Here is a 26,198-nt window from a genome sequence, read left to right on the forward strand (position 1 = left end):
GTTAACATCTACAGGCAGCCTGCGTCAAAGATTCACTGTAAACTGAGCAAATATAACACAGATCACATGTAAGATTAAAATGAAACAGAATTATAATTTAAACCTAACTGTTTTGGCTGTATTCATGATTTTACATGCATTTTCTCCAAGCAGCTGATTCTTAGCCGAATGTTTTAAAAAAAAATTGCAGCTGCAGTTTGGATTTGTGGGTAGCAGAAGTAGCAGCTTGTGCTAACAAAGCTTTGCAGAAGCTGATATAAAGTGGTTCTTGGTCTGTATGACTGTAGCCTCGCCTGCTTGCAGAGGCTCGGGTGCTGATCCTCTGGGCCCTTCTAGACTGGTCGCCTCACATCTACTGCAGACTGAGATCTTGACTGCCATGACTTGATGGAATATGCTCACAGTGACAGTTTCCCTGGAGGAACACGCTCCAGGATATATGGCCCTTGTCTGGACAGGGGCCCACACTGACTATCCCATGCATTGTTATTCTAGCTGTACCTTGTAGCTCTGGGCCTGCTATTTAGGGCCTTAGGCACAGTGTAGTCCATCCCAGGCTCGCAGCTGCTAAGCTGGGCAGGGTTACTGTTTACCAAACTGAACAGGCAGTTTCTGGTTGAGCTCAGAGCCAGTCCTTGGCCTCATTGCCCCAGTCTATGCTGGTGTCCCCTGGCTGTTATCTGGGTCTCCCCCCAGAACCTCCCAGTCTGATTTGGGGTACATGTGTTTTGCTAGGGTTCACTCCACCTGATGTAGTTGCACCAGAGTCCCATTGAAAGTCAAGAAAACAAGCATAAGTCTGGGAACTTAGCTGGTTCCTCTGCACAACATCTCCCATCATCCTTGTGCAGCCACCACTTTCACTCGACTTTGAGGGGCAAATGTCAGCCACCTGCTGCTCCACTTGGGAGCCTCTTCCCCTCTGGTCCTGGCTGCTGCTTTTCCCTGCCACAGTCTGTGCTTCTGCCCTTGTCAGGTCCACCGGCCAGATTGCCCCTCTCTGGCCCAAGACTTGGACTTATGTAGCAGGCTGTAGGTCACCTGACCCTTTACTTTCACTTTCTAGATCATCAGGCTCTATCTGCACATGTATTTAGTCGCTGTCTTCTTTCACATCCTCAGCCTGTGTGCAAACTGGCAGTACCCAGAGACCCACCAGCTCAGACCCCATGGGTACCATAAAGGGAAGGAGTGTGTGTATGTGCAGGGAGAAAGATGGAGGTGAAAATGAGGGAAAAGGGTTGGTGGGGGGGGAGGTAGCAGTGAGAGCAAACCCTAAACCACCCAGTCTCCCAATAATGGGGTAGGGACCCCATTACAGTGATATGTAAACACTCATTCACTGGAATGTGCTGATCAGCAGGGATCATGGTTTTCCTTGATAAAAAATGGCAAATTTTCATAAAAATCCCAAAATCTGTGGACACGACGGGGGACACCCACGCCTCCCAGATCTTGAAACCTCCCCACTTCCTCAGCCCCCAGCCAGCTTGGGCACTCCAGCCGGGAGTGGGGAGGCCACAAACCCCCTCCCAGCCAGAGTGCCCGGCCAGATACAAACCTCTCTGCTCCTCAGCCCCTAGCCAGCTTCCTCCTGCCAGCCCTGCCCACAACCCCCAAACCCCACTTAATTCCAGCAAGAAGAGTGAGCCTGAATCACCTTCTGGTAAGTGTGAGCATCAGGCTCTGCCCTTCCCCCTCTCCCTTTTCCTCAGGGCAGGGTTAAGGGTGTCCCTTTTGCAAACAGCTCTTGTAGGCTGGAACTCAGCCAGCTTGAAGAGCTATTTGCATAAGGGGGAATCCGCGGGTTTGTCTGATAAAAATGAGAAATCTGTGGTTTTCTCGGTTTTTCCGTTGGAAACAGAAAACCCGGATCCCTGCTGATCAGTAAAGGAGGTTAAAATGACTAATGTTCCCAAAATCTTTTGAAAGACCTATAACTGGACAAAGATCTGACTCCCTATTATGGCTAAATGCAAACTTTTCTTAATGAATTAAGAAAAAACTTAAACTTGGTATATAGCCAATAAGCATTAAAGAAACATTCCTAATCTATTTAGGAATGTAGAAAGTTTTAAGGATTTCCTTTGTACACCAGTGCAGGCTTTGCTTGAGACAATCTGCTGCTTCTGGTGAAGTGAAACTTCATATGATTTGAAGGAAATTTAAATTATAATCAGAAAACATGAACAATAGCCATTGATTTGAAAAGTCATAACTAACCAAGACAACTCCGTTTTAAGTAACAAAATTCAATGTTTCCTGTACACTGCTTCTACCACTCTATAAAATAAAAAAATATATAAACAAAAAACGTTTCTGAAGTTAAGGAAATCGCTGTTAAAAGACATTCTATGAAAGAAGCTAAAATTGTCTCTGGTTTGTTGTAACATGTTTCCTTACCTTTAGTTTGCTGTCATATCATAGAATCATAGAAGTAGGGTCGGAAGGGACCTTGTAGATCTTCAAGTCCGACCCCCTGCCTGGGCAGGAGGAAAACTGGGCTCAAGTGACCCCAGCCAGGTAGGCATCGAGCCGCTTCCTAAAGACCCCCAGGGTAGGAGCCAGCACCACTTCCCTTGGAACCAGCTGACTGTTGGTTCTAGCCGCCCTAACTGTGAAGTAGTTCTTACGGATGTCCAATCTAAACCTACTCTCCAACAACTTGTGGTCATTATTCCTTGTTATCCTTGGGGGGCGCTAGGGGAAACAAGGTCTCCCCCAAGCCCTTCTGGTCCCCCCTAATGAGTTTATAGATGGTCACAAGATCCCCCCTCAGCCTTCTCTTGTGAAGGCTGAACAGGTTCAGGTCCCATAGCCTCTCATTGTAGGGTCTGCCCTGCTGTCCCTGGATCATGTGGGTGGCCCTCCTCTGGACCCTCTCAATGTTGTCCACGTCCCTCTTGAAGCGGGGTGCCCAGAACTGGACACAGTACTCCAGCTGTGGCCTGACTAGTGTTGCGTAGAGGGGGAGGATCACCTCCTTCGCCCTACTTGAGATGCACCTGTGGATGCACGATAAGGTCCGGTTAGCCCTACCGACCATGACCTCGCATTGTCAGCCCATGTTCATCTTGGAGTCAGTGATGACTCCAAGATCCTTTTCTGCCTCCATGCTCTCAAGAAGGGAGTTTCCCATCTTATAAGTGTGCTGCCAGTTACTACTGCCCAAGTGCAGCACCCTGCACTTGTCCATGTTGAAACGCATCCTGTTCTTGTTAGCCCACCCTTGCAACCTATCCAGGTCTTTCTGCAGTCTTTCCCTCCCTACTAGCATGCCCACCTCACCCCAAATTTTGGTATCATCAGCAAATTTGAACAGGTCGCTTTTCACCCTGTCGTCCAAATCGCTGATAAAGGAATTGAACAGTGCGGGCCCAAGGACTGAGCCCTGGGGGACTCTGCTGCCCACTTCCCCTCAGGTCGAACATGACCCGTCCACCACCACCCTCTGAGTACGACCCTTCAGCCAATTGGCAATCCATCTGACTGTGTAGGCATCGATGCCACAGTCGCCTAGTTTTTTAATGAGGATGGGGTGGTCAACAGTGTCAAAGGCCTTGCTGAAGTCCAGAAAGACGACATCCACGGCGACACCTGCATCCAATTCTTCAGCAGAAGTTAGATGTTTAATTCTGACTAAGTAAAAGAAAGAGCATATGATTACTTTTCACTAGAATTCTCCGTAGTTGGGGGAAGGGAAAGTGTATTTTGAAAAGTATCTGTGCAGGAATAGTCATCTATAGGACTCTTAGGTCTTATTTGAAGACCAATGGGATCTGAGCCCTGGATCATGATCCTGAGCTCCCCCTGCACCAGCTAGTTGCAGCTGGGTGCCTGACAATCAGCTGACTGTAGGCTGGTTCTAGGGACCCATGGGGCCAGTTCAAGCCCCGTTGTGGTCCCCAGAGCTGGCTGTTGATCAGTTGATAAGGATTGCCCCAGGGCTTGGATCCCAGGGCAGTCCCAGTCTGCCAATGATTAGCTGATTGTGATTGTCCCAGGGCTAGAGCCTGGGAGCAGTCCTGATTAGCTGATTTTTTGGCAGGATTGGGACTGCCCTGAGGTTCCAGCTGGGGGAGGGGAAGGGGGGTTCCTGATCTGCTGTCAGCTGGCAGGAACTGTACTAGTATTCAAGCCTTGAAGGGGTCCCTCCCAGCTGATGATTAGCTGATCAGGACCATCCTGGGGCTTGAGCCCCAGAATGATCCCAGTTACCTGACCCTGGGCAGGATTGAGACTGCCTTGGAGTTCTGTCCCGAGGGGACTCCTGATCTGGCATCAGTGAGCAGAGACCATACCAGGATTTGAGCCCATGGATGGTTCCTGCCAGCTGACAATCAACTGATTGGGACTGCCAGGAGGCTTCTGCCCCAGAGTGGTCCTGATCAACTGATCATTGCCAGGGACTGGACTGGGGTTGCCCAAAGCACAGGCAGGGGGGAAATCGAGGGGGAGGGGAGGGAGGAGGGAGAAGCCCCCCACATGTGCACACGCAACCCAACCCCACACACACACACACCATGCCCCCACCACACATCCCATACACACCCCACACCCCTCAACCAAATACTCCCCCAACCACATGTACACTACACCCCCTACCCTCCCCCCCCCCCAATTTACAAACAATCCCCACCCCCCTCCCCCGCTAGTAGTGCTTCCTGGGCAAGGGGAGAGACATCCAGTGGTAAAAGTCAGGGGATAGGGAGCGGGACTTCTGGTCCCAGGATGGCATCCAGGGGTCAGGGCACCTGTCAAGAGATGGGACTACCCTTGTGGCCCTTGACTTTTCACCCAAACTTGTCAAGCAGCCCTCTAGCTGAAATAATTGTCCATCCCTGATCTTCAGTTAAGCAGCTTTGTGCCTGTTGGTAAATACTGTTATTTTCTTTCACCTTGCCAGTGATTTAACTATTTAAAAAAAAAAAAACGGCTTTAGATCTGGACCAACATGTCTAAGAACAGATAGTTTTGATAAAGGAAAGAAGAGATTTTTCCCCTCTTCCTTTTCCTGGTCCCTTGGTGATGTTTCACCCATGTGTATGACCATATGTATGAGTTTTGATACCTAAAGTGAGCAAAATAAGGGGTGTTACAGTCTCAGAGCTACTTCATTGTAGGTATATCCCTAATGCAATGTAGCCATGTATTATGGTGTCTTGAGCATTCCTCATGTACATTTTAGATCAGGGGTGGGCAAAATGCGGCCTGCCAGGCCATTCTATCCGACCCGTGGGGCGCCTAAAAAATTTAGAAAATTAATATTAGTCTGCCCTGGGCTGCCTGTCATGCAGCCCTCAATGGCTTGCTGAAACTCAGTAAGCGGCCCTCTGCCCAAAATAATTGCCCGCCCCTGTTTTAGAGGGATTGCCTGGATTGCAACTTTGAAAATGGTCCTTTCATAAATTATGATTTCAACTTTGAATTTCATGAACTACAAAAACACTTCTTTGCTATATCTGTATTCATTGAAGGGACAGGAGAACCACCTGTGTTGACTTTGTTTTTGATGTATATATTAAGATTTCTCCTTTATGTTCTAGCTGAGCCACATTCTCAGGTGAAGTCTGTTCGGTTTCAATTCATAAACTCATGGGTTAGGTAATTTAACTCCCCTGTAGGGATTTGCTTACTATAGGAATTATCTGTTTTCTTTGAAGAGGTTTGATAGTTAATTCTGATACGGTTACTTAAGGGTAATTCCTAACCTCAGGATGAACATTCAGCATCAGTGAATGTTCTGAGTGGGGAAAAAATAAAAAATCTTATTTGAATTTTAAATTTTGACACCAGGAAATTTAATCTGAAGAAAGTGTATTTACATTTCAACACACTCTTTTTTTTTCTTCTTTTTTTAATAGGATGTCTTGTATACAGTGTGCAACCCTGTTGGAAAAGTACAACGTATTGTTATATTCAAGAGAAATGGAATACAAGCAATGGTTGAATATCCTTTTATTGGCACTTTGCATGTACTTTGTTACAGATGTCATTTAAATATGAGAATATTTAGGAAGGTTTCAGTTTATTCTTCAGCTTCAAATATCTTATAATTCAAAAGCAAGGCACTGTTGCTTCCAAAGCATGCTGCAAATGAACTTGTGCCTAAATATTTTGTGAAGGACTGCTGCCAGTAGAATTTTTGTCAGGAATGTTATATAACTTGTTAAAAGAAACCCCTAAAATTATTGGAATGAAAGATTAAATCACTTTCCTATTTGTACAGATATTGCTGCCAAGCATACAAGCAATTTAATAGTTTCTGCTGTTTTTAGGGGTGTTGCATACTAAAGGTAAGTTTTTTGTTTTTTTTTTTAATAACATTTAGTTACAAACTCAGCATTGGTAAGAATGTTCTGGGGCACTTGTTGGAAATTATTTAACTGTTACAGCACTGGTCTAGTTGACTACCTTTCGAAGAGGTACTTCTCTCTTTCAGTTGTGGCTTGTATAAAATACTATGCTTAATCTAGTTTAAACTGTCTTTACAGAGAAGAAACATTCTTTTCTCAGTGTTAGCTCACCACTTAATGTACTACTTGCCACTGTGAATTTAAGTGAAAGAAACAGCTGTGACTGAGAATAGTTAATAGATTATGGTACATATCAAGGTCCAAAGTCCGATATGACTGAATCTTTATAGCATTCTAGCAGTCTTGTCTATGGAGGCTGATTTCTTCCTCCACTGCCCTGTTTCTGCTTCTTGGCACAAGAATGAAATGTCTGGCACAAAATTTGCTCTCTGGCTCTTAATGTGCCTTTCAGAGGACCACAGATATTACCAGTCTGTTGGTGTTCTTGGGCTGAGTGCATGGAGAACTAAACTGAGGGTCTCTTCAGTAACTTGCCAGGGATACAAGTTGTACCTAACACCAAAACAAGGAACTAGTTGCTGCTGTTTGTCTTTAGTACAGAAGTTTGACTTTGAAGACTATGCACCCCAACAGAGAGTGGTTTATTTTGCTGTACAAAATTATTGCATGTTTATGATAACCAATGTTAATTGGATTGGGTAGCACACTGCTGGATAAGGTATCTTCTACAGCCTGCAACTCTGTGTTAAAGATGAGGGGTACTGTAAGTGTTTTTTTCCTCCAGTATTGTAGCTGCAAATTTTGCTCGACTCTTGTCTGTCTGCTTAAATTCTGCAACATTCCATTATTTAAATGAAATTTTTAACGTGCAGTTGCAGATGACATTGCTAAGTACAAATTAATGGAGTGGTGTAAGCAAGTAGTCTGAAACAGTAGCTTTAAGGGTGTCTTTTGCCCTTACCACACGTTCAGGTGTATGTAGCTGTAACTCTGAAACCCAGTGCTGATAATTTCAGTATTACCATCTGTTTCAATGCTGCTTGTTTTTGCAGAAGTATCTAGCTAACGCATCTTCTGTGCTTGCAAAACTGTTTCCTATACTTGCTAGAAGCTCTAATCAGTAAATCTTTCCGTTGCATGTAGCAAGTTCTGCAGGGCAATTACACATTTTCAATACATTACACTTTTCTCCACAGAGATGCAGAGTTAATATAACAACACACAAGGAAAACTGTATAGAACTTTTTAATGATTCATTTGGTTAAATCCTTCATTAGAATGTCTCCTGGAATGGAGTGCTGATAAATCTAGGCATTATAGGGCTGTGCGAAACTGCTATGTTTCAATTCAGTTTCCAATTCGGCCGTTTCGGAGGACAGTGGCTTGTTTCAGTGTTTTAGATCACTGTCTTGTTTCATTTCGGCCGAATCTGTTTCGGATATTCAGCTCCCCTGAATCTGTTTTAAATGGGCTGCAAGGGAAGCTTCGCACAACCCTACCCAACCAGGTGGGGCCTGGAGCTGGGGACTCCAGGCTCCCAGTGGGGAGCAGGACAGGGCTGCGGGTGACTTGTCTTGGGGAGGGGGAGGGCTGCTGCCCTCTGTGCAGGTGTGGAGACCCTTACGTGGATCTCTGATCCCTGTCATGCTGGGTCATGGGGCAGGGAAGCAACGTAGAGTGGTGAGCCAGTCTGCTGGTCCCTGCTGCACGACTTGGCTCCTCAAGGAGGAGAGATCTGTGCCCGGGGGTCCCCTCACTGCCACTGCCCACCCTGCACTGCCCTGGCAATGTGGGACTGTGTGGGGCGGGCAGCGCTGGCAAGGAGACCCTGGTGCGGATCTCTGTTCTCTGCAGAGCCAGGTCACGTGGCAGGGACCAGCACTGCCCTGCTGTACAACTTGGCTCCAGAAGGAGCAGAGATCCATGCCAGGGATTCCTTGCTGCCGCTGGCGAGGAGCCCCCAGTGCTGATCTCTACTCCCTGCGGAGTCAAGTTGCACAGCAGGGCAGCAGCCATACTGCTGTTTCCCTGCAAGCCCAGCTCCGAAACTGAAATTTTCCAAAACGTTTTGGATGCCATGTTTCGTTTTGAAGATGTTTCTGAGTCTTCTGTTTTAATTCAGATTCAGTGTTTTGGGCACTGAAACAGCCCCAAATACCTCCAAAACAAAATGGCTGCTGAAATTTTACACAGGCCTACTAGGCAACCTAGCACTGCATATCATTAAATACAGGAGGATTGTGAATCGTGCACTGGGACTCTGCAGGCTGTTCACATGCTTTTGTGTTTAGCTCCCGAGAACTGTAGTTATTTGTGGGGAAACAATAGTAGTCTGAAACACCACAAGAGCATCTCTTGTAGGCTCATCTGCACTTCTGGATAATGGAATTAATGTAAGCTCGGTAATGCCCCAGTTGCAGCACCTGCCACCTAGACTGTCCTGTTTGGGTGTTTTGCTTGTAAAATTTATTAAGTTCCTTTTTTCCTGATTCAGTGAAGGAATTCTTGTCTTGGAAAGGAAGACCTGTTTAATCTCTCCTTTCTGTGTCCTAGTTTCTTGCATAAAGTAACTGAATTTATGACTCCGCAGTCCCAACCTTTTATTACCTGCATTCAAAGTACTAAGGGAAGATACTGGCCTCCGCTCTTTTTCAGCAGTCCATTTTTAAGCCTTTTTCTGCTGGCTTTACAGTCATTTACTGAACTTGTCAATAACTCGTTACGTGTGCTGATAAAACTTGGCTGAAATGGCCCTTCCAGACTCGCTCTGAACTGTAGTGTGTCTGCCTTTTTAAAGTTAGGTAAGCACACAGAAACTTGTAGAAGTAAACTGAGGCTTTTATTGTACTTGTATTTGTCACAACCCAAGGGTGTGATTTTTGTTTGTGTGTGCTTCAGCACTGCTAAATTGTTTCCTGCCACTTGTAGCTTTCTTTGCAGGGTGCATTTCTAGGTTGCAGAAGAGAAATGCACGCTGCAAGGAGTTCCTGCCATTTGTATTCAAATTTGTGCCCCACTATTGGCCAGTTCTAAATTATTCCCACGTGGCGGCTAGCGATTGGCTTGCTAGCCGTATAAGAGGCTTGAGCGGTTTTCGCCCAAGTTGGAGAACTCCACGACTATCAGGAGGAGGAGAACTTCACATCTTGTGAAGATCTCTAAGCGCTGCAGAGCCTATCGGACCCAGTGTGTGTTTCAAGAAGGCTATAGGGGTCTGATCAGCCTCTTGCCTCTCCCCGTCGCCGCCTGATCCCTCGATGTACCCTTCCCTGCGTGCAAATTCCACGGAGCCTAGCAAACTTCGTGTGAGTCTATTCAGAGCTCTTTGCTTCGAGTACTTTCTTTGGTTGGCATGACGGGCTCGCGGTTTAGAGCCTCCAACTGGATTGGGCTAGAAGGTTCACGGGAAGGAACTCTAGTATGCCTCTCTTCTTTTCTATCTGTAACTGCAACTCAAGCAAGTTTTCCTGCCTGCACCGCGACCATCTTCGGTGTAAGTAAAATAATCTTAAATCAACCACTAAGCGTCCGTGCCTAATTCTAGCATGCCGCCTGCCTTCCCCGACCCGGCGTGTCCGGGCTGCTGGCCACAGCCTGCCGCGCGAAAGAAAAAACCCCCGAGGGCCTCGGGCCGCTCCCGGCCTGCACAGTATTTGCCATAAGTAGAATGAGTCTGTTTAAAGTGTTAGAAATCTCATCCTAAACTTGTTGCACTTCAAAAGTAGACAAGATGTGGCTTAGGCTGATGTTGAGAATGTGGACAGCCAAAGCTTTTCTTGAGTACTAAACAGGTCGACCTTTTTAGATGCCTCATTCCTGGCAAAGTATGTGTAGGTTATTCTAAAACATCTTAAATTGTCTCTATTTTGAGGGGGAGGAATCTTTACTTTCAACATTTTTTTTAAAAAATCCTTAACACGATACACATTTGAATCTGTTCTCTGTGCCCAGAAGGCTAAGGCAGCACTCAATGGAGCAGACATATATGCAGGATGCTGTACTTTAAAAATTGAATATGCAAGGGTAATGCTCAGATCTTCTCTAGTAATAACTTTACTACCAAAATGCATAAGCTCCAGACTTACCTTGTGTTTGTTTTAATTTTACTTTGTTTAAACAGCCAACTCGACTTAATGTCATTAGAAACGACAATGATAGTTGGGACTACACTAAACCGTATCTTGGCAGAAGAGGTAGGTTTTCATATATTATAGCTGTAAGTGGTTACCTGCGTTAAATACTGTACTGTATACATGGTTAGGTTGTTTAATGCAATAGTCCTTTCAAACAAGCCATTGCTGGTGAAGGCTGTGTTGCAGAGGCCAACCTGTAATCCAGGAAATAACACTGAACATTAGTGCCCCCTACTGGTGTATATCTGAGCTATTTAGTTCAACAAGGAGCCCACACATGCAAACACGTTTGCAGTTCAAGGACTTGCATTTCTCCAAGCAGCTCTCTCTCTTTGGAGGGGAGGAAACTGATACAGACTATTCCTTACAAACTACAAACTTGCACACTGCTTCTCTTTGGAAAGGACTTTTTCCCTTATGTTGGACAAGGCATTAAGAAGGATAGAGGACTTCAGCAGGCTGACTCTACACTTCATCATGCACCACATCGGCATCAGCAAAAGCCCTCTGAAAATCTCAGACTTGCAACTCACTTTGTCTGCATACTGCATGCATCACCACCACAAGTTTTTAAAGGAGGACACTTACAGTACTTCAAATTTGCATGGGATGAATAAATACCATGATAGACTGTACCCATTTCGGTTCAAGTGTGTATGTATACTGATCTTAACCCTAGAATTACAACTGCAGAATTTAAGAACCTCCATAAAATGGAAAAATCCCAACTCCTGTTGATCTCATCTACAATGTTGTAATCTTCTTATGACTTGTTGTATTTAAAAGAACAGCACATTCAGTCTCTACAGTGTAAATATTGTCTCAAGTAAGTAAATTAGAGGAATAACATGTATAGAAAATTGGGATTGATCAATACGCTATCAAATAAGACCCCTCAGCTATATTTAAATATTTGGAATAGGGAGTTGCACGCTTGGTGCACATGTAACTTGTCTCTTGGATTCTTGCATGTGAAAATAAGTCAGAGCATAAGTCTTACAAGTGAAAATTATGCCTAAAATGTAAAAGAGAAACTGCTGTGTAGCCTGACTTCTGTAAAGTGTTTCAATTTTTTTGTAACTGTTCAGTGACTTGTGTTAATATTTTTTCTATATAATGTAATTTTAGAAATTAGATATGTATAACATGGAGTTAGAGTCCAATTTAAGGTAGAGTATCTTCAGAGTCTTATACAAAGGTGAGGGTTTTGACTTCTTTCTGAAATATGCTTCAAAGTTAACTTCAGAAATTCTGAGTTTGTAAAATTGTTGTATAATTGAAAAATGAAGGTTTTGGATTTTCAGAATTAAGTTCTTGTAAAAGGTTAACAAGGGAGCTACAGTACTGGTTGGCAGCTGGTAGAATCTCACTATTTGAACCAAAATTCAGAAATTAACTCAATTTCCTGGCTGCTTAATGCAAATAAAATTGAAGTTGTCAGTAACTTAAAAGCATAGAAACTGAAAGGGGCATGGGGAGGACCAAAAAGACTAATCGCAGTATTGGTTTCTTAACCATTACAAATTTTACTTACTTAAGGAAATATGAAAACTTTCATGTGAAGTGATTTGGCTTACAAAAAATAGAGGTTCAGGGACTACACGTTTCTCATTTCTCACTCTCCTTTACTAGGGAAACTTTTTACATGTTGAGGTTGCTTTATTTTATCCCAAAATTCACTGATCTGCTGTTTGCTTGTTTTTCTTTGAGCTGAGTTGCTGGAATCTGTTGCTCTCATTTTTGTGATATTACATCACTTCATACCAGATGTATACTTTTCAGCTAGCCTTGTAATGGTAGTGTTATGCCTGTGCTGCACACTATCTTTGATCAAAAAACAATAAATAGTTGAGTTATACCTCCCAAAAATAGTTTTTATCCAGTGAAGCATACACAAAGCAAGTACTGTGCACAAATAAAACTGAGCTCTGATCCAAGTACTTGCTTTTCACGTTTTATATAAGCACGCTTACTGTGCATCCTTCATGATGTACAAAAGAAATGCATTTTTTCAGTTAATTCTCAGGAGCTTAAATATTTCCAGGCCTCCATAGTTATAAACTGTGTGCACATGCACGTTCTCACCGTCTCTCCTCTCCCAAAAGCATTCCTCGACCTATGCAGGCTTTCTGAGGAACGTGTGCAGATATGAGGGAAATGTATTTATAGGTAGCATGTAAACTGTTTTTTTTTTTCCATTTGGTTGTGGAAATATGTTGGCTTCCTCTGGTTACCAAAGGACTGTACCCTTTGATGTGACATTTGCTTTGAGACAAGGTTCTCAAGATATTTCTTAGAGCTGTCTAACAGCTGGCCACTCCGTCTACACAGGGTCAAGAAAATAGATCCACAGGCTAGAATTTTAAACTAATTTTTCTGAAAGAACTATGGAAGTGACTTAATTTCTTACCTGTATACTTTATACCATGTAATAAATAGTTAAAATGAGTAGTGAGGGAGCTTTGGACTGCTAGTGAATGGTAGGGGTATTGTTGTTGTTTGGGGGGGGGGGGGTAGTTCTTTTGTTTTTAAAGTAAAATCCCCAAGAGGCAGAACTAACATAATTTGGGCAATTTAACTTCATATGAAGTAAGAAAAGTAGTCTTGTCTCTCTGTATCCAAGTGTTCTAGGAACACTGCTGTCTGCCTTAAGCTTTTATTTGCAGCATAATCATCTAGCCTCAAAGCTGTCCTCAACATTCTTGGCAGAAAGATGCATCCATTTCTCATGTCCCACTGATTACTGTCACAGAGGGTTAAGCTCAGGAGTTCAAACTGCTTGGGAAAAACTTCTCAGGCATCGGGGTAGAGATCAGTCGTGCTTAAATATTTGTACTAATTATAACAAACTGATCAATATTTCATCACACTTTTAGAATGTGGTGCATCAAGGACTAATTTATTAACCAAAATGGGTGAGAAATGTTCTACTCTCACTTACCAAGAAAACTTGGAAGTTCATATTTTTTTCTGGGAATTGCTAAGAAAATTAAGTAGAACTGTACCTTTTGGAAACAGTGCGCTGCTTTCATCCAGTCCTGTTGATCCCTTGGTTAACTTTACATGATCTAAAACAGGGTTTTCTCAAAGGATTGTCCGTTATTGAAGATTTTATTCAGTAACATTGCATTGTAATTGACAATAACGTTGTGCATCATGAATAATGCAGTAATGTACAGTCCTTTCAGCATTCCCAGAAATCAATAGGTGTTCATGTAAATATATGTACACAAATGTAATGCTCTCTGTTTACTGATTGTGAAACCATGTAATACAGGTTGTTGTTGGCTTATGCTGAAACTTCTTGAAAGAAGCCCACTTTGAAAATGTGTTGCTGTTGAAGCTAATAGTATGATTCAGGTACTGTCTTTCACAAGTACTGCTTTTAAAACTTGTTTTAAGACATGCATAGGTAAATCCTACTCTCTGGTGCTATCTGTAATATTATGTGACGTCAATTGCAGAACATTATCAAGTATTCCTATAGATTTAAATTGTCTGCACATTCTCTTTTGCCAAAAATCTCAACTTTAAGTGAATTTTGTTATACAAATGGCAGCCTCTTAACTTCATTCTATGATTTACATCTGGCCTTAAAAACTGATTTTCTTAAAGTTAACCAGATATCAAGTTATATTTTCACTTCTTAGATGAAATTATAAATATCCTGATTTGAGAATTCAGGTGTGCACTTGGTAAAACTACTTTTTTCCACCCACATATCTTAGACAGAGGGAAGGGCCGCCAGAGGCAAGCTATTTTGGGAGAACACCCTTCATCGTTTAGACATGATGGCTATGGTAAGTAACAGAATGACAAGTGGTCTGTGACTTTTTTCACTTTTTTTTATATGGTGGAATTACAAATTTTTCTAGGTTGCATAGAAAAGCATAGTGAACACATAATAGTAGATAGACTTCTGTAGAGTTTCTGTAGTTTAGTGTAGTGCTACAGTTGCTACTGTCAGTCCATGAGTTAAAGATGTTCATGATGTTATGAAACCTATCGGGGTCTATAACACTAATAACATTTTTCTTTAAATTATACCGTCTTATCCCACTGGTTCAGTTACTGCTTTAGATGGTATCATCTGTAAGCTGTCATCATGCTAGGCAATGACTAGAGGATATGTACCAGAAAGATTTCTTTCTTCTAAACAATGCAGCTCAGCATGAAAAAAACTTGGCAATATGTAGAGTATTTGTTACACTGATTGGTTTCAGAAAACTATTGAACTTCTGTATTTAACGCAGCTAGTTATTTCACTTTTCCCTTGTAATATCCCTGGTGCTCTTCTTCCTAATGTGTCTGAGTTTGGCAATATGTTACTGTGTAGGCAGACACTTTGGAATTATTGCAATGCCCTTAGTCTGTTTGTGCAAATATTCTTCTGTAATTTGAGGTGTACAGTCTTTACGAAATGCAGAGAGGTTTAGGGGCTGAGATCTTAATGTGGCTTCCTGTATTTCTTCTATAAAAGCTTAATTTGCATATATGCATTAGTCATTTTGACCTTTAGAAACCAATGTTTGTTGGTTACTGCTTCTTTTGCCAGATCAAGTATAAGTAGAAAGTTGATGAACATTGTATAATTTTATTTTCTGCCAGAGGCAAAAGTTCTTGTGGGTGATTTATCTTTTAGTGGACCAGCGCATGGTTGGGGTAGACTTAGACAAGCTTTTGGGTATCACACCACCATTCTTCAGGTCTCCCAGAGGGTTTATTTTCTCTTGGAGGCCTTCAGGCCTCGAGAATTCAAAATATTTCAGTTTGCTCTTAACCACATGTCCCTTTTTTTCCTCTAACATCTCATCAAACTTCAGTTGAGTTTCTTTTTCCCTCTTTCAATGGAAGCTGTTTTTCATGGGTAGCACTAGGTTGTCTCCTTTTTCTTCCTCCTTTTCTTGATGAGCCTGCAACAGGACTGTTTCTGAGAGTGGCTGTGACCCTCCCCTGCTGGCAAAACATCTCCTGTCCCATTCTGGCTTCTCCTGTCCTTTTTCTGCCTCACCTGCCATGCCTTGAAGGATATTATTGTAGGCTGCCTCAGGGTCCTAGAGTGAGCTTCAGTTTACCTCAGCTTGCTCTTTAACCAGATCCCTAGTACTCCTTGATCCTGTTTCACAGCCAGGGCGGCTAGGATCTGGAACCAACTTCCAAAGGAAGTGGTGCTGGCTCCTACCCTGGGGGTCTTTAAGAGGAGGCTTGACAGTTACCTAGCTGTGGTTATATAAGCCCAGTATTCTCTCCTGCCCAGCACAGGGGGTCGGACTTGATGATCTACTTAGATCCCTTACGACCCTACATCTATGAATCTATTCTGACACCACTCTTGCCTTCAGGCACTAAATTATGGCCTTCCTAGTCCTACACATGCCTTAGGGCAGTGTTTCTCAACCCGTGAGTCATGAACCAAAAGTTGGTCATAAGAACATACAAAAGGGTCATGAACAAACTTTAAAAATGGTTCTTTAAAGGAGAAAAATATGGGAAACCATGGCTTTTCCCTTGCAGGGTGCAAGAGTTCCAGTCTGCTAGGTGCTACTTGGAGCCCTCCATACCCCACACACCCATCCCCTGCCCCCACACTTGGGGGCTGGGCCCAGGGAGCAGCAGGTCAGGAGTGAGGGGCATAGGGTTGGGACTGGACATTGATATTTACAAGTGGGTCCTGGCACAAAAAAGGTTGAGAACCACTTGGAGCACAAGTTTATTTTAGGGGCAACAGTTTTGGCCTCCAGCCACATCCATAGCCATGTCCATGCCTCACAGAGTTGTAACTTGATTTCTTTCATGGGGTCTCCTTGGCCTTGCCTCCTTTTACACTGGGCCCTCTGACCCTGTCCTCTTGTGCTCTGAGCCCCTAGCCTTGTACTCAGTTCAGCCCCATGAGTCCATAACTCTTGCAGAGTTACTGTCTGCAAGCTCTAGCTACTCAGCTTTAGCCCTAGGCAGCTCTGTGCAGCCCACCCCATCCTAGACCCTTGCAGGACTCTCTTGACCTTAACCTCCTATACTGTAGGGTGCCACACAGGCACCCCACCTGTGGCCTCCACCACACCCAAACTTTCAGTCAGAATGGATACAGAAACATAAGCAAACTGCTTCAAACTGAAACCTACACTCTACTCTTGGGTACTGTCTTGCAACAATTCATACTCCCCTCTTATCTGTCTGCTTCCAGCTCTCTGGTGCATTGGATGCCTCTGTCTGTTTCTGATAGCATTACTCACCAGGGGCTTCTCTCCTGCCCACTCTGATTTAGGAACTCAGCTTATCTCCTGGGGCTCTACCCCTTCTGGTCAGGTGTTCCTGATCAGCCTAAGATACGGCCCATCCATCCACTCAGTCCGTTCTCCTCTGCTACGTTTGACTTAGCTAAGCTTCAGTCCTTCCTACCTGTCTGGAGCTTTACCCTGTTTGCCTATTGCCAGGCAGCAGTCCCAAGTAGCTACAGGCAGTCCTATACTGGGTTTGTGCTGGCACACCTGGTTGCACCTGTGGACCGACCCCCATATCGCATATCTGGGCCTTGGGTTCAGAATGTCAAGCACCACTGATCAACATTATTCTTGGCCTCATGAGAATGGAGGATCCTCCCCATAGTACTTTGGGAAATACTGGGGGGTTTTTTGTTTTGTTTTTGTTTGTTTTAAAGCTCTAGCTAGATAAATGAATGAATAGTGACCAAAGTGTTTTTAACAATTCTTGTGAAAGCATTATTTGGTTCAGCACTTGCTGAGCAACTAAACTGTGACTTATGAAGTTTAACCCTTGTGACAGCTGTCACTTTGCTTCCTGATAAATGTCACTTTAACTGGCAGTGGAAAATGAGGTCACCTGGAGCTGTGTATTAATGTTGACCCTTGAACACATGTATTCTTGAGTTAGCTCATAGAAAGCTGCCCTCCTTTACCAGTCTCCTACAGGCCCTCAAACAAAACTGCACAACCTCTGGACTATTAGACTCTCTTCTAGAGTTTGACTTTGTTTTTTCTGTTATGGCAGGGGTGGGCAAAATAAAGCCTGGGCAAAACAAAGATCTGGCCCACCAATTGATTGTATCTGCCCCATGGTGCTCTGCATGGGGCTGAGCCCTCCCCGGGACAGCTTGCGCCATGTTCCCACCTGCACCTGCCCATGCCTGCTGATGGCACTGCCCCAGCCCTGGCCAGCAGATGCAGCTTCCCAGTGGGGCTGCCTTTCACCCACAGATGGCTGCACATCATGGTGGGTGGGTGGAAGGGACCTGGAGCCCTGTGTGCTGGTGTAGGGGTTGCCTGGCTGCAGCTTCCCTCTCACTTGGCTGGGTGTGTGGTGCCCAGTATGCACCCCTACTGGAGTGGTGCAGCGGGGGGGGGAGGAGGAGCCATGAAAGACCATGGGGAGCTGAGCAGTACCCAGCTTGCAGCTCTGCTGGGAAGCTGTGCATCCTGGCTGGGGCCATGTAGTCAGGAACATGGTGCAGGTTGCCCCAGGTGGAAATGGGTGGGGCTTGGACCCATGCAGAGTACTGCAGGGGCAGCCATGGGCCAGATTTCTGGGAGGGAGTGGAGGACACACAACACCACACCCGCACCATCTGGGTGAGCTCTGCTGCACACACCTTCTGTCCCTACCCCCAGCTGGCTCTCCGGACCTAGCATGCAGTCAGGCCTGCAACACCCCTCCTCATCCCCCCTTGCAAATTCACCCCTCCAATACACCCACCCACTCCACATTCTCTTTCCCCGCCCCCCCTGCCCAAAGAGTAAGACTTTATTTTGAGCTACTATGCAGCTGCCTCTATACACTACTAAAAGCTCAACCAGGGAGCAGAAAAACTGTAAAATAAAATTAGAAGGCTTGGTTTGAATTGGGGAAAAGATCAAATGATATTTTACTTAGAAAACTAAAATTCCTCTCTAGATCAAGCAATGTGTATCTGAGCATCAATCCATTGTAAATTGATGAGAGTTACAGTTAACAATGTCTTGTCATTTCTGTAGGATCACACGGTCCATTGTTACCTTTACCCAGCCGGTACAGAATGGGATCTCGAGATACACCAGAGCTTGTTGCTTACCCACTGCCTCAGGCTTCTTCCTCTTACATGCATGGTGGCAATCCTTCTGGCTCTGTTGTCATGGTCAGTGGGCTGCATCAGTTAAAGATGAACTGTTCAAGGGTCTTCAACCTGTTCTGTTTGTATGGAAATATTGAAAAGGTAAGGCATGTGTTATTAGCAGCTTCATTTATGTATGAGATGCATGTGCTGCCCTTCCTGAGAGAGGCTCAGAGCAGCTTACAGTAAAGACAAAATAACTTACAAAAGCAGAATAAAATCAAGTAAGTAAAACAGACTCCCTCCCAAAATTTCGAAAGGAATCCACCCTAGCTGCTCCCTTGCTTCTCACCTAGGAGATTGTGTGCCTGCCTGTCCCACCAACACAGCCTTATTTCCCAACCTCTGTTTGTTCTCTCCATAAAAGAAAACATTTTTCTTCCTGTATTCCCTCGCCTTACCAGGGGAACTTCACCCTTTTTTCCCCATGTCCCTCCAAGTCTGTGCTTAAATTTCTGTCTAATTTAAAATGTAGTGGGTGCAAACAGCTTATTTTCTAAGTAGTTATTGATACTGATAGTGGTTGAATTTGGCAAAGAGTATATTTTTCTTATAATTTGCAGAATTCTTACAGTAATGGTATCCTTTGAGCTGCATTGTCATTTACTCCTGAACTCTTTCAGGTGAAATTTATGAAGACAATTCCTGGTACAGCATTGGTAGAAATGGGTGATGAATATGCTGTAGAAAGAGCTGTCACACATCTTAATAACGTCAAGTTATTTGGCAAGAGGCTTAATGTCTGGTAAATATACTATTTATCACGTTAAAGGTTCACGTTTGGGGTGGATGTAATTTAACTGCACATGATTCAGTTGTTTAACAACTTTATAAAGACTTCAGATTCTTTAGCACAGTGATGCTTAACCTCCAGCTCACTTGGAGAGCTGTGGCTATTAACATTGCCACCACACCCCTGCTGCCAAATTTCTGAACCCATATGGAGTTCTGCAGGTTGGATGATGTAGCCCTACACGTGGGGTCTGGCATGCAGGGCTGCACCTGTAAACTGACCCTACGTGCCAAACCCATGCACTGGACCCAGCCCATGGACTGGTCCTGTGCCACTCACTTAGCCTAGGAGGCTAGATTGGTTGAGCACCACTGTTTTAAATACTAGCTAACAAAACTGCAGAATATGACATCAGTAAAAGTGGTTGAATGTTAAATGTAAGAATATCATGCTGATCAGCTGTACATGCAAATATAGTTTGTTTTTTTAACAGCAGAAATCTGTGAGAACAATAATATGCAGAAACTTAGCTAATGAAAATATATCCATTAACATATTTAGCTGTCTTTCTTCCACAGTTAAACATGGAAACCAAGGTCCAAATCAACTTAACTCCTCTTTTCAGAAGTGAATACCATTTCTTTTGTTCTTGTCTATTAATTGTACATTTTGCACACAAACTACAATGTTTCATTTAGAATGCAGTCTTTCTTAACTTTGTATCTTTAAATCCCAGTGTGTCCAAGCAGCACTCAGTAGTTCCCAGTCAAATATTTGAGTTGGAGGATGGTACAAGTAGTTACAAGGATTTTGCCATGAGTAAGAATAATCGCTTCACCAGTGCGGGCCAAGCATCCAAGAACATAATTCAGCCCCCCTCTTGTGTGCTGCATTACTATAATGTCCCACTGTGTGTGACTGAAGAAACCTTCGTCAAGGTAGGAATCATGCTGCTGTAACACATTTAAATTGGGGTACTGCAGTCTTGCTGTGTACTTTAAATAAGAAATAACTGGGGAAAGTATGCAGTAATTTGTCCAGTATTGATGCTTGAAACAGGGGCAATTACATGCTGTACAAAAAGAGGCCACTTTATTTTTGCATCGTCTGGCATTGTTCCCTTTGCAGGAAATCTGTTCAGGCGAGCTGTGAAAAGATCTTTATGTACTTGTTTTCCTAAACATAAATGTATTCACGGTCAAAAAAAGAGAGAGCAAGAGGCCATGCAGTCTGTGGTTTGTGTAGTCCTCTATGGGTGAAATGAGATGAATAAAAGCATGACTACAGTTTGCAAAAGATGGTAGAGAATTTAATATGAGATTGTTCTTGTTTTCTCTCATGGTTGCTTAATTAGTTTTCTTGATTCTTCTCAAAGCTTACAGTCCTTCACAAGAATAATATGCATCTCCAGTCTTTGTAATCCTGGTCTGTGGTGTTTGCATTGTAGCATTCTCCACAAGATAGTGAAATTGTATGACACCGATAATGTAAACGTTATATTTAGTTATACTTATATTATATATTATTGGTGGCTTATTTTAAATTGTACCAATTGTATTGTACCTCTTAAGGTCATTAAAATTCTAGTGCAGCTCAAAGGCCTTCCACCAGGATTGGGCCTCTCTTGTGCTAAATACAGTGGAAGAGAAATTCAATCTCTGTCTCATAACGTTTCTAACAGAAGACTGCTACAGTTTTCCACAACAGTTTTTCGCATGTCACTGGAAACTCTGGGAGACTGAACACTTTTTGGTTTGCAAGCCTGTTCCTCAGGCAATTTACTAATACCCTTTAATGTTAGCAAGTGATTATTATCTTTCAAGAAGGAAAAGATCTTTATTTTTCTCTAGTGTGAAATTCCTTTGAACTAAGGCAGAGAATACCAACTAAAAATCTTATTCCTGCTGTCATAAGAGGGTTTTTTTATTAATTAGTGTCATTTGTAACATTTTAGTGTTTGGGAGTAGGGATTCAAATGTTTTCCTTGATCATGTTTTCACTTTTTTATTTTTGTGGCAGCTATGTGAGGATCATGAAGTTCTCAGTTTTATCAAATACAAAGTATTTGATCCAAAACGTAAGTAAATATTTTTTGGGTTTTTTAAAGATTTGTTTGGGGGGGGGGGGTTTCAACAAAATGTTCTCTGAGGGAAATATCCCAATTCATTTGTTTCAACAGCTTCTGCCAAGACACTCTCTGGTCTGTTGGAATGGGAATGCAAGACAGACGCAGTGGAAGCCCTCACTGTACTTAATCACTACCAGATAAGAGTCCCAAGTAAGTCATTTAAATTAAGACTTCAACCATTTGTAAAACAGTAATTTTTCCCCCTTGTGTTGAGTCTTTGATATAAAATGTTGGACATGTGTAATTTTCTGAATCTGCATCTAAAAACACATGACTTTCTTTTGCATGGCTTTTTTCTAATACATTCCAGTAATCCTAGTGACAAGATTTAAGGTTTCCTAATGCACATTCTGTTTGAAGAAAGCTTTCTCAATGATAGGTACTTAAAGTTCCATCAGTGGAAGTAAGGCAGAAAAAAATGGGATCCTTTTAGGATCCAAGTACAAAAGTTATGACAGCCACATAGGGATGAGCAACTCTGAAAGAGTTGGGCCACTGCTCAGATTCCTTGGGTTTGGACAGAGCTTTATTTGAACTGCTTCAATTCCAAGTACTTTTATTTCCATGCAGATATGAGTATCCCCCTACTATGGAGTGGCTATGACAGCACGTGCTTTCAAGTGGTGCTTTCAAGCAAGGGGCTGGAAAGCAGGAATCCTTACATGCCTCTTGGCCTCCAGTTTCCTCAGGACAGCTGAGTGCACAGGAAAGAATACTTGCTGGCTGTCTGCCCTGCCCCGCTTCCCACCTGTATGTGGGGGAAGGAGTGCTGTGGAATGCTAGAGGACCAAACAACCCATCATTGTGCTCTGCTGGAGTGTGCAGATATTTCAGGAAGCGCTTCAAAATGAAGTGGTTCAAAGAGGTTCCTTTTTTTTCCCTGAGGGTCATATTTGAAGTGCTTCATCAGGCACAAATGCCTGCACCTTTGCTGTTCTTGGAGTACTTCAGACAGAAAAGCTGTCTGTGGCATGCATCACAAAACTATGGATGTGCTGTCAAACAGGACTAAAGGAAACGCAGAAACTCTTGTTATAAAAATAGGATTTAAAGTATGTTGACATATAGGCTCTCTTGAACCCTCAAAGGAGGTAAATAAAATCCATCTATATTCTGGAATATTTCTGGAACTTTTATTTTGCCAGATTGAATGACTTTAAATGTTTAGAGGTTGAAAAACTTCAGTACAAACCATTTCTGCCAAGTGTCTGTCTAATCTGCACTTAATTCCAAGGATGGAACAAGGGAGGGTAGTAGAATCTCCAGTGTTTAATCACCTTTTCTGTTAGAAAGCTCATCCCAGTCTCCAACCTAAACTTCCCCTGCTGCAGTTTAAAGACATTGCTCCTTGTCCTGTACACTGCAACCACAGAGAATAGTCTGTCACAGGGGCGGGCAGTTATTTTGGGCGGAGGGCTGCTTAGAGAGTTTTGGCAAGCTGTTGAGTGCTGCGTGGGTAGCCCTACCCTGTGACATGCCCCACCCCCTGGTTACCATCTTGTGCCCAGAAGTCCCGCCCGCTAACCCCTGACTTTTGCCACCAGAAGTCCCTCCCTTTGCCTTTGGAAGTACTCCTTTCAGCAATGGGTTTTGCCATCCTGGAACCAGAAAAATACCAAATTATATTCTAAAAAGCAAACATCTACAACATTGATTTAAAAAAATATATTTTTGTCCTGGTTTACATGTCTTTGTGTAGTATGCATAGAGGCAATTGTATATACTAGCTTAAAATGAAGTGTCACTCTTGTATATTGTTGGGGGGGAGGGGAACATGGGTGGTGGGTATAGGGTGGTGGGGGCTGTGGGGGTATGGATAGGTGTGGGGGTGTGAGTGTGGGGTGATGGAGCATGTGTGTATGTGTGTGGATATGTGGTGTGGGGGTGGTTATGGGGTTTGTGGGGGCTGTGTGGTGGGGAGGGTGGCTGGCATGTGTGAGGGTTTGTGTGTATGGGGTCTGCATGTATGGCAGTGTGAGGGGGGGGTGTGGGTGCATGTGTATGGTGGGGGGTGCATATAGGAATTGCCCTATGAACACACGCGCGCACACACCCCCTACCCTCCCATTCCTGGCCCCAGGGTACCGGTGTGGCCCCATGTTCCCTGGTCCAGCGATGTAGCCAGGAGCCACATGGTGCTGGAGCAGTGTGGGGTGGCAGGAAGGTAGGGAAACGGCTGAGTGGGGTGGGGCTGGCCTGCTGCGTCCTGCTGAGGCTCCACCTCCTTCCTACTGCCCCTTGCTCCTGTCATCTCTGACAGGCAGCCAGGAGCAAATAAATATTAATTTACTAAATTTTTTAGGGGTCCTGCGAGCCAGATAGAATAGCCTGGCAGGCCATATGTGGCCCATGGGCTGTATTTGCCCACCCCTGGTCTATCACCATCCTCTTTATAACCACCATACAGATATTTGACTATGTATCAAATCCTCCTTCAATCTCTCCTTCTCCAGACTAAACCAAACCTAGTTCTTTCAACCATTTCTTATAAGTCCCATGTCCTAGACCTCTGATCAAGAAAGACATGGACAAACTGGAAAGTCAGCAGAACAGCAAAAAATTAAATGCAGTGTCCCAAACTGACACAGTATTCCAGGTGAGGTCTAGCTAGTGCTGAATAGAGTGAGAAAAATTGCTTCCCTTTTAATTTGCAGATGATACTCGCACTAATAAGCCCAGTATGCTATTGGCTTTTTTGCAACAACAGCCCCCATTGTTGACTCCTATACAGTGAGTGGTCCACTAAACCTCCCAGTCTGCCTAAAGATATTTTAAGTTACAATTATTAATACTTACCATCCCCATGAATCTGAACAGTTTAAAACACTTGCTGCTGATGAAAATTGTCCTGTATGTACAGGGAGTTAGGTTTACCCTTTTTGGCATCTAAAACATAATGAATAAGACTGTTCAATGTTTGATGTCATTTGAGAGAAGATGGAAATAGAGAGGCAGAGGCATAGAGGGGGAAGGAAAATACTTTGTTTTCTGTAATACCATAACGTAATATAAGTCAGTTCAGAGAGACTTATTTTAAAAAGGTGGACAACAATATTAAAGCATAAAGAACTGGTACTTCATATAGTAATGTTACTCCAGGTGTACTGTATCACTGGGCCAAGCACCCTTGATCTTCAGAGTTGTAGCTGTGTTACCAGAGCAAGAGCATCTGGTATGTAAGGTAGAAAGGCAGTATTACACATTACCTTCTTGCAGAGCTGTCGGAGCTGTGGGTTTCTTGCCCTTCCTCTCATAGTTTGAGCAAAAATGAAATTGTTCCTCCTATTGGCCTTTACCTTTTGTTAGCAGTTTTAATTTCTTTCAGCTTTTGAATGTCACTAAGCAGCCACCTACCTCCTCTTGCCTCTGAAATTGCCTTTTAGGTGTTACTATTGCAGGTTCTTTGGGAGGCCAGTACCAGTGGGAAAACTTTCTTACACATAATGTTTCAACTTCTGGATGCTGTGCCATGTACATGTGGTCTGAATTACTTTTTTTTTGTCAGACGGTCTACAAAGTGTCACCATTCTGTAACTAACACCTTTTCATAAGACATTCAGTGTCTGAAGGTCAGAGTTCCTAAAAGGAAACAAGCCAACCAACCCATCAAAACTGTCAGGTAGTGCATGGTGTTTTCACTGCGTATAACTTGTCAGTCAAATTTTTATACTTAACATTTTGTTCTTATTTTTCACAGATGGCTCTAATCCTTATACCTTGAAGCTTTGCTTCTCAACTTCATCCCATTTATAGAGAGAAGACAGCATGTTAGGAGCTACATTCATCTTGATTTGCAAGCTTGAAACTACATGTCATTCACAAGCTCTAAAGTGGTTGCTCTAATGTTGCCTTGTCTCAACTTAATTCTAAAATCTTCTATCTTGTTTTATAATAAATGGATGTTCCTTCATTAATAGAAAGCAGAGCTTTTCTTTTTGCCTCTAAAGAGTACGTGTTGTAAACCTATTATGAACATTTTGTTTTTCATTGAGGTGTAATATTATCTACAAGAGTTAGAGCAGTCTTATAGATTTCATATGCAAGATACTGTGTACTGTTCCAGACCTTAACATTTTAATTGTTTTCATCTACAGACGAAATATATTTGCATTTTCAATAATGTTAAAAAGATTAGCAAGTATTTTTCCATTGTAGGTTTGATTGGCAGAGAAAACTTTTACATTGGAATATTAAATGTAGAATTTCTTTCTAGTTACATGTTTGGGTAGTTAAGTACGTTGCAATTATTAATACTAAATAAGTTTGTATATATAAAATGTTTAATCAGGATAATGTTGCAGATACTAAATTTTGAGTGGTGTAGACTTACCTGATTTATATTTCAAAAAGGTGGCAAAATTAAGTGAATACCTTTGTACAGAATGCACTCAAATTTATTGACAGTGATTATGGTTTTTAAAAGTCACTTTCCACTTCCATTGGCACAATATCACTTATTGCTAGGCCCATCTTGGGGATCTTTTTTAAATTAAAATTTCAAGCCTGAGTCAATGTGTTCATCCTCATTTTCTGCATGTGAATTTTTAAATCTTTAGTGTTCAGTATTAGCCTTGAGGTGGTTTTTTTATTGACATCATTTATTTAAAAAGTAAAGATTGATTTTTGGAAGAACTGGAAAATTGGTCAGGGCAAAACAATGAACGTTTGAAAGAAAGATGGGTGTTTCATTTAGTAAGTACTTCAGACATGCTGCATACTGGGCCCTCTTATTTTTTAATTCATACTTGGTGTCAGTAGTCATGCTGTATATTTCTTTATTAGT

The 26,198-nt window shown here is 42.9% G+C and overlaps 1 protein-coding gene across 2 annotated transcripts in view; it reads left to right on the forward strand.

The window, feature by feature from the left end:
• The window catches only part of HNRNPLL (heterogeneous nuclear ribonucleoprotein L like), a 44,385-nt gene extending 18,463 nt beyond the window's left edge, over nucleotides 1-25,922 (forward strand). Inside the window, exons 4-13 of one of the 2 annotated variants that reach the window (XM_014598205.3) lie at nucleotides 5,865-5,950; nucleotides 10,244-10,340; nucleotides 10,438-10,510; nucleotides 14,179-14,250; nucleotides 18,439-18,656; nucleotides 19,178-19,299; nucleotides 20,024-20,225; nucleotides 21,307-21,364; nucleotides 21,467-21,565; nucleotides 21,986-22,534. In XM_014598205.3, the coding sequence (XP_014453691.1) occupies nucleotides 5,865-5,950; nucleotides 10,244-10,340; nucleotides 10,438-10,510; nucleotides 14,179-14,250; nucleotides 18,439-18,656; nucleotides 19,178-19,299; nucleotides 20,024-20,225; nucleotides 21,307-21,364; nucleotides 21,467-21,565; nucleotides 21,986-22,113 (1,155 nt within the window). In that variant the 3' untranslated portion in view covers nucleotides 22,114-22,534. Of the gene's footprint in view, nucleotides 1-5,864; nucleotides 5,951-10,243; nucleotides 10,341-10,437; nucleotides 10,511-14,178; nucleotides 14,251-18,438; nucleotides 18,657-19,177; nucleotides 19,300-20,023; nucleotides 20,226-21,306; nucleotides 21,365-21,466; nucleotides 21,566-21,985; nucleotides 22,535-25,112 lie in introns of those variants that run through there. The other variant, XM_006266164.4, reaches the window with a different exon arrangement.
• The last annotated feature ends 276 nt before the right edge of the window (nucleotides 25,923-26,198 follow it).

The sequence above is a fragment of the Alligator mississippiensis genome, chromosome 1 (assembly GCF_030867095.1).
Source record: "Alligator mississippiensis isolate rAllMis1 chromosome 1, rAllMis1, whole genome shotgun sequence".
Classification (NCBI taxonomy): domain Eukaryota; kingdom Metazoa; phylum Chordata; order Crocodylia; family Alligatoridae; genus Alligator; species Alligator mississippiensis.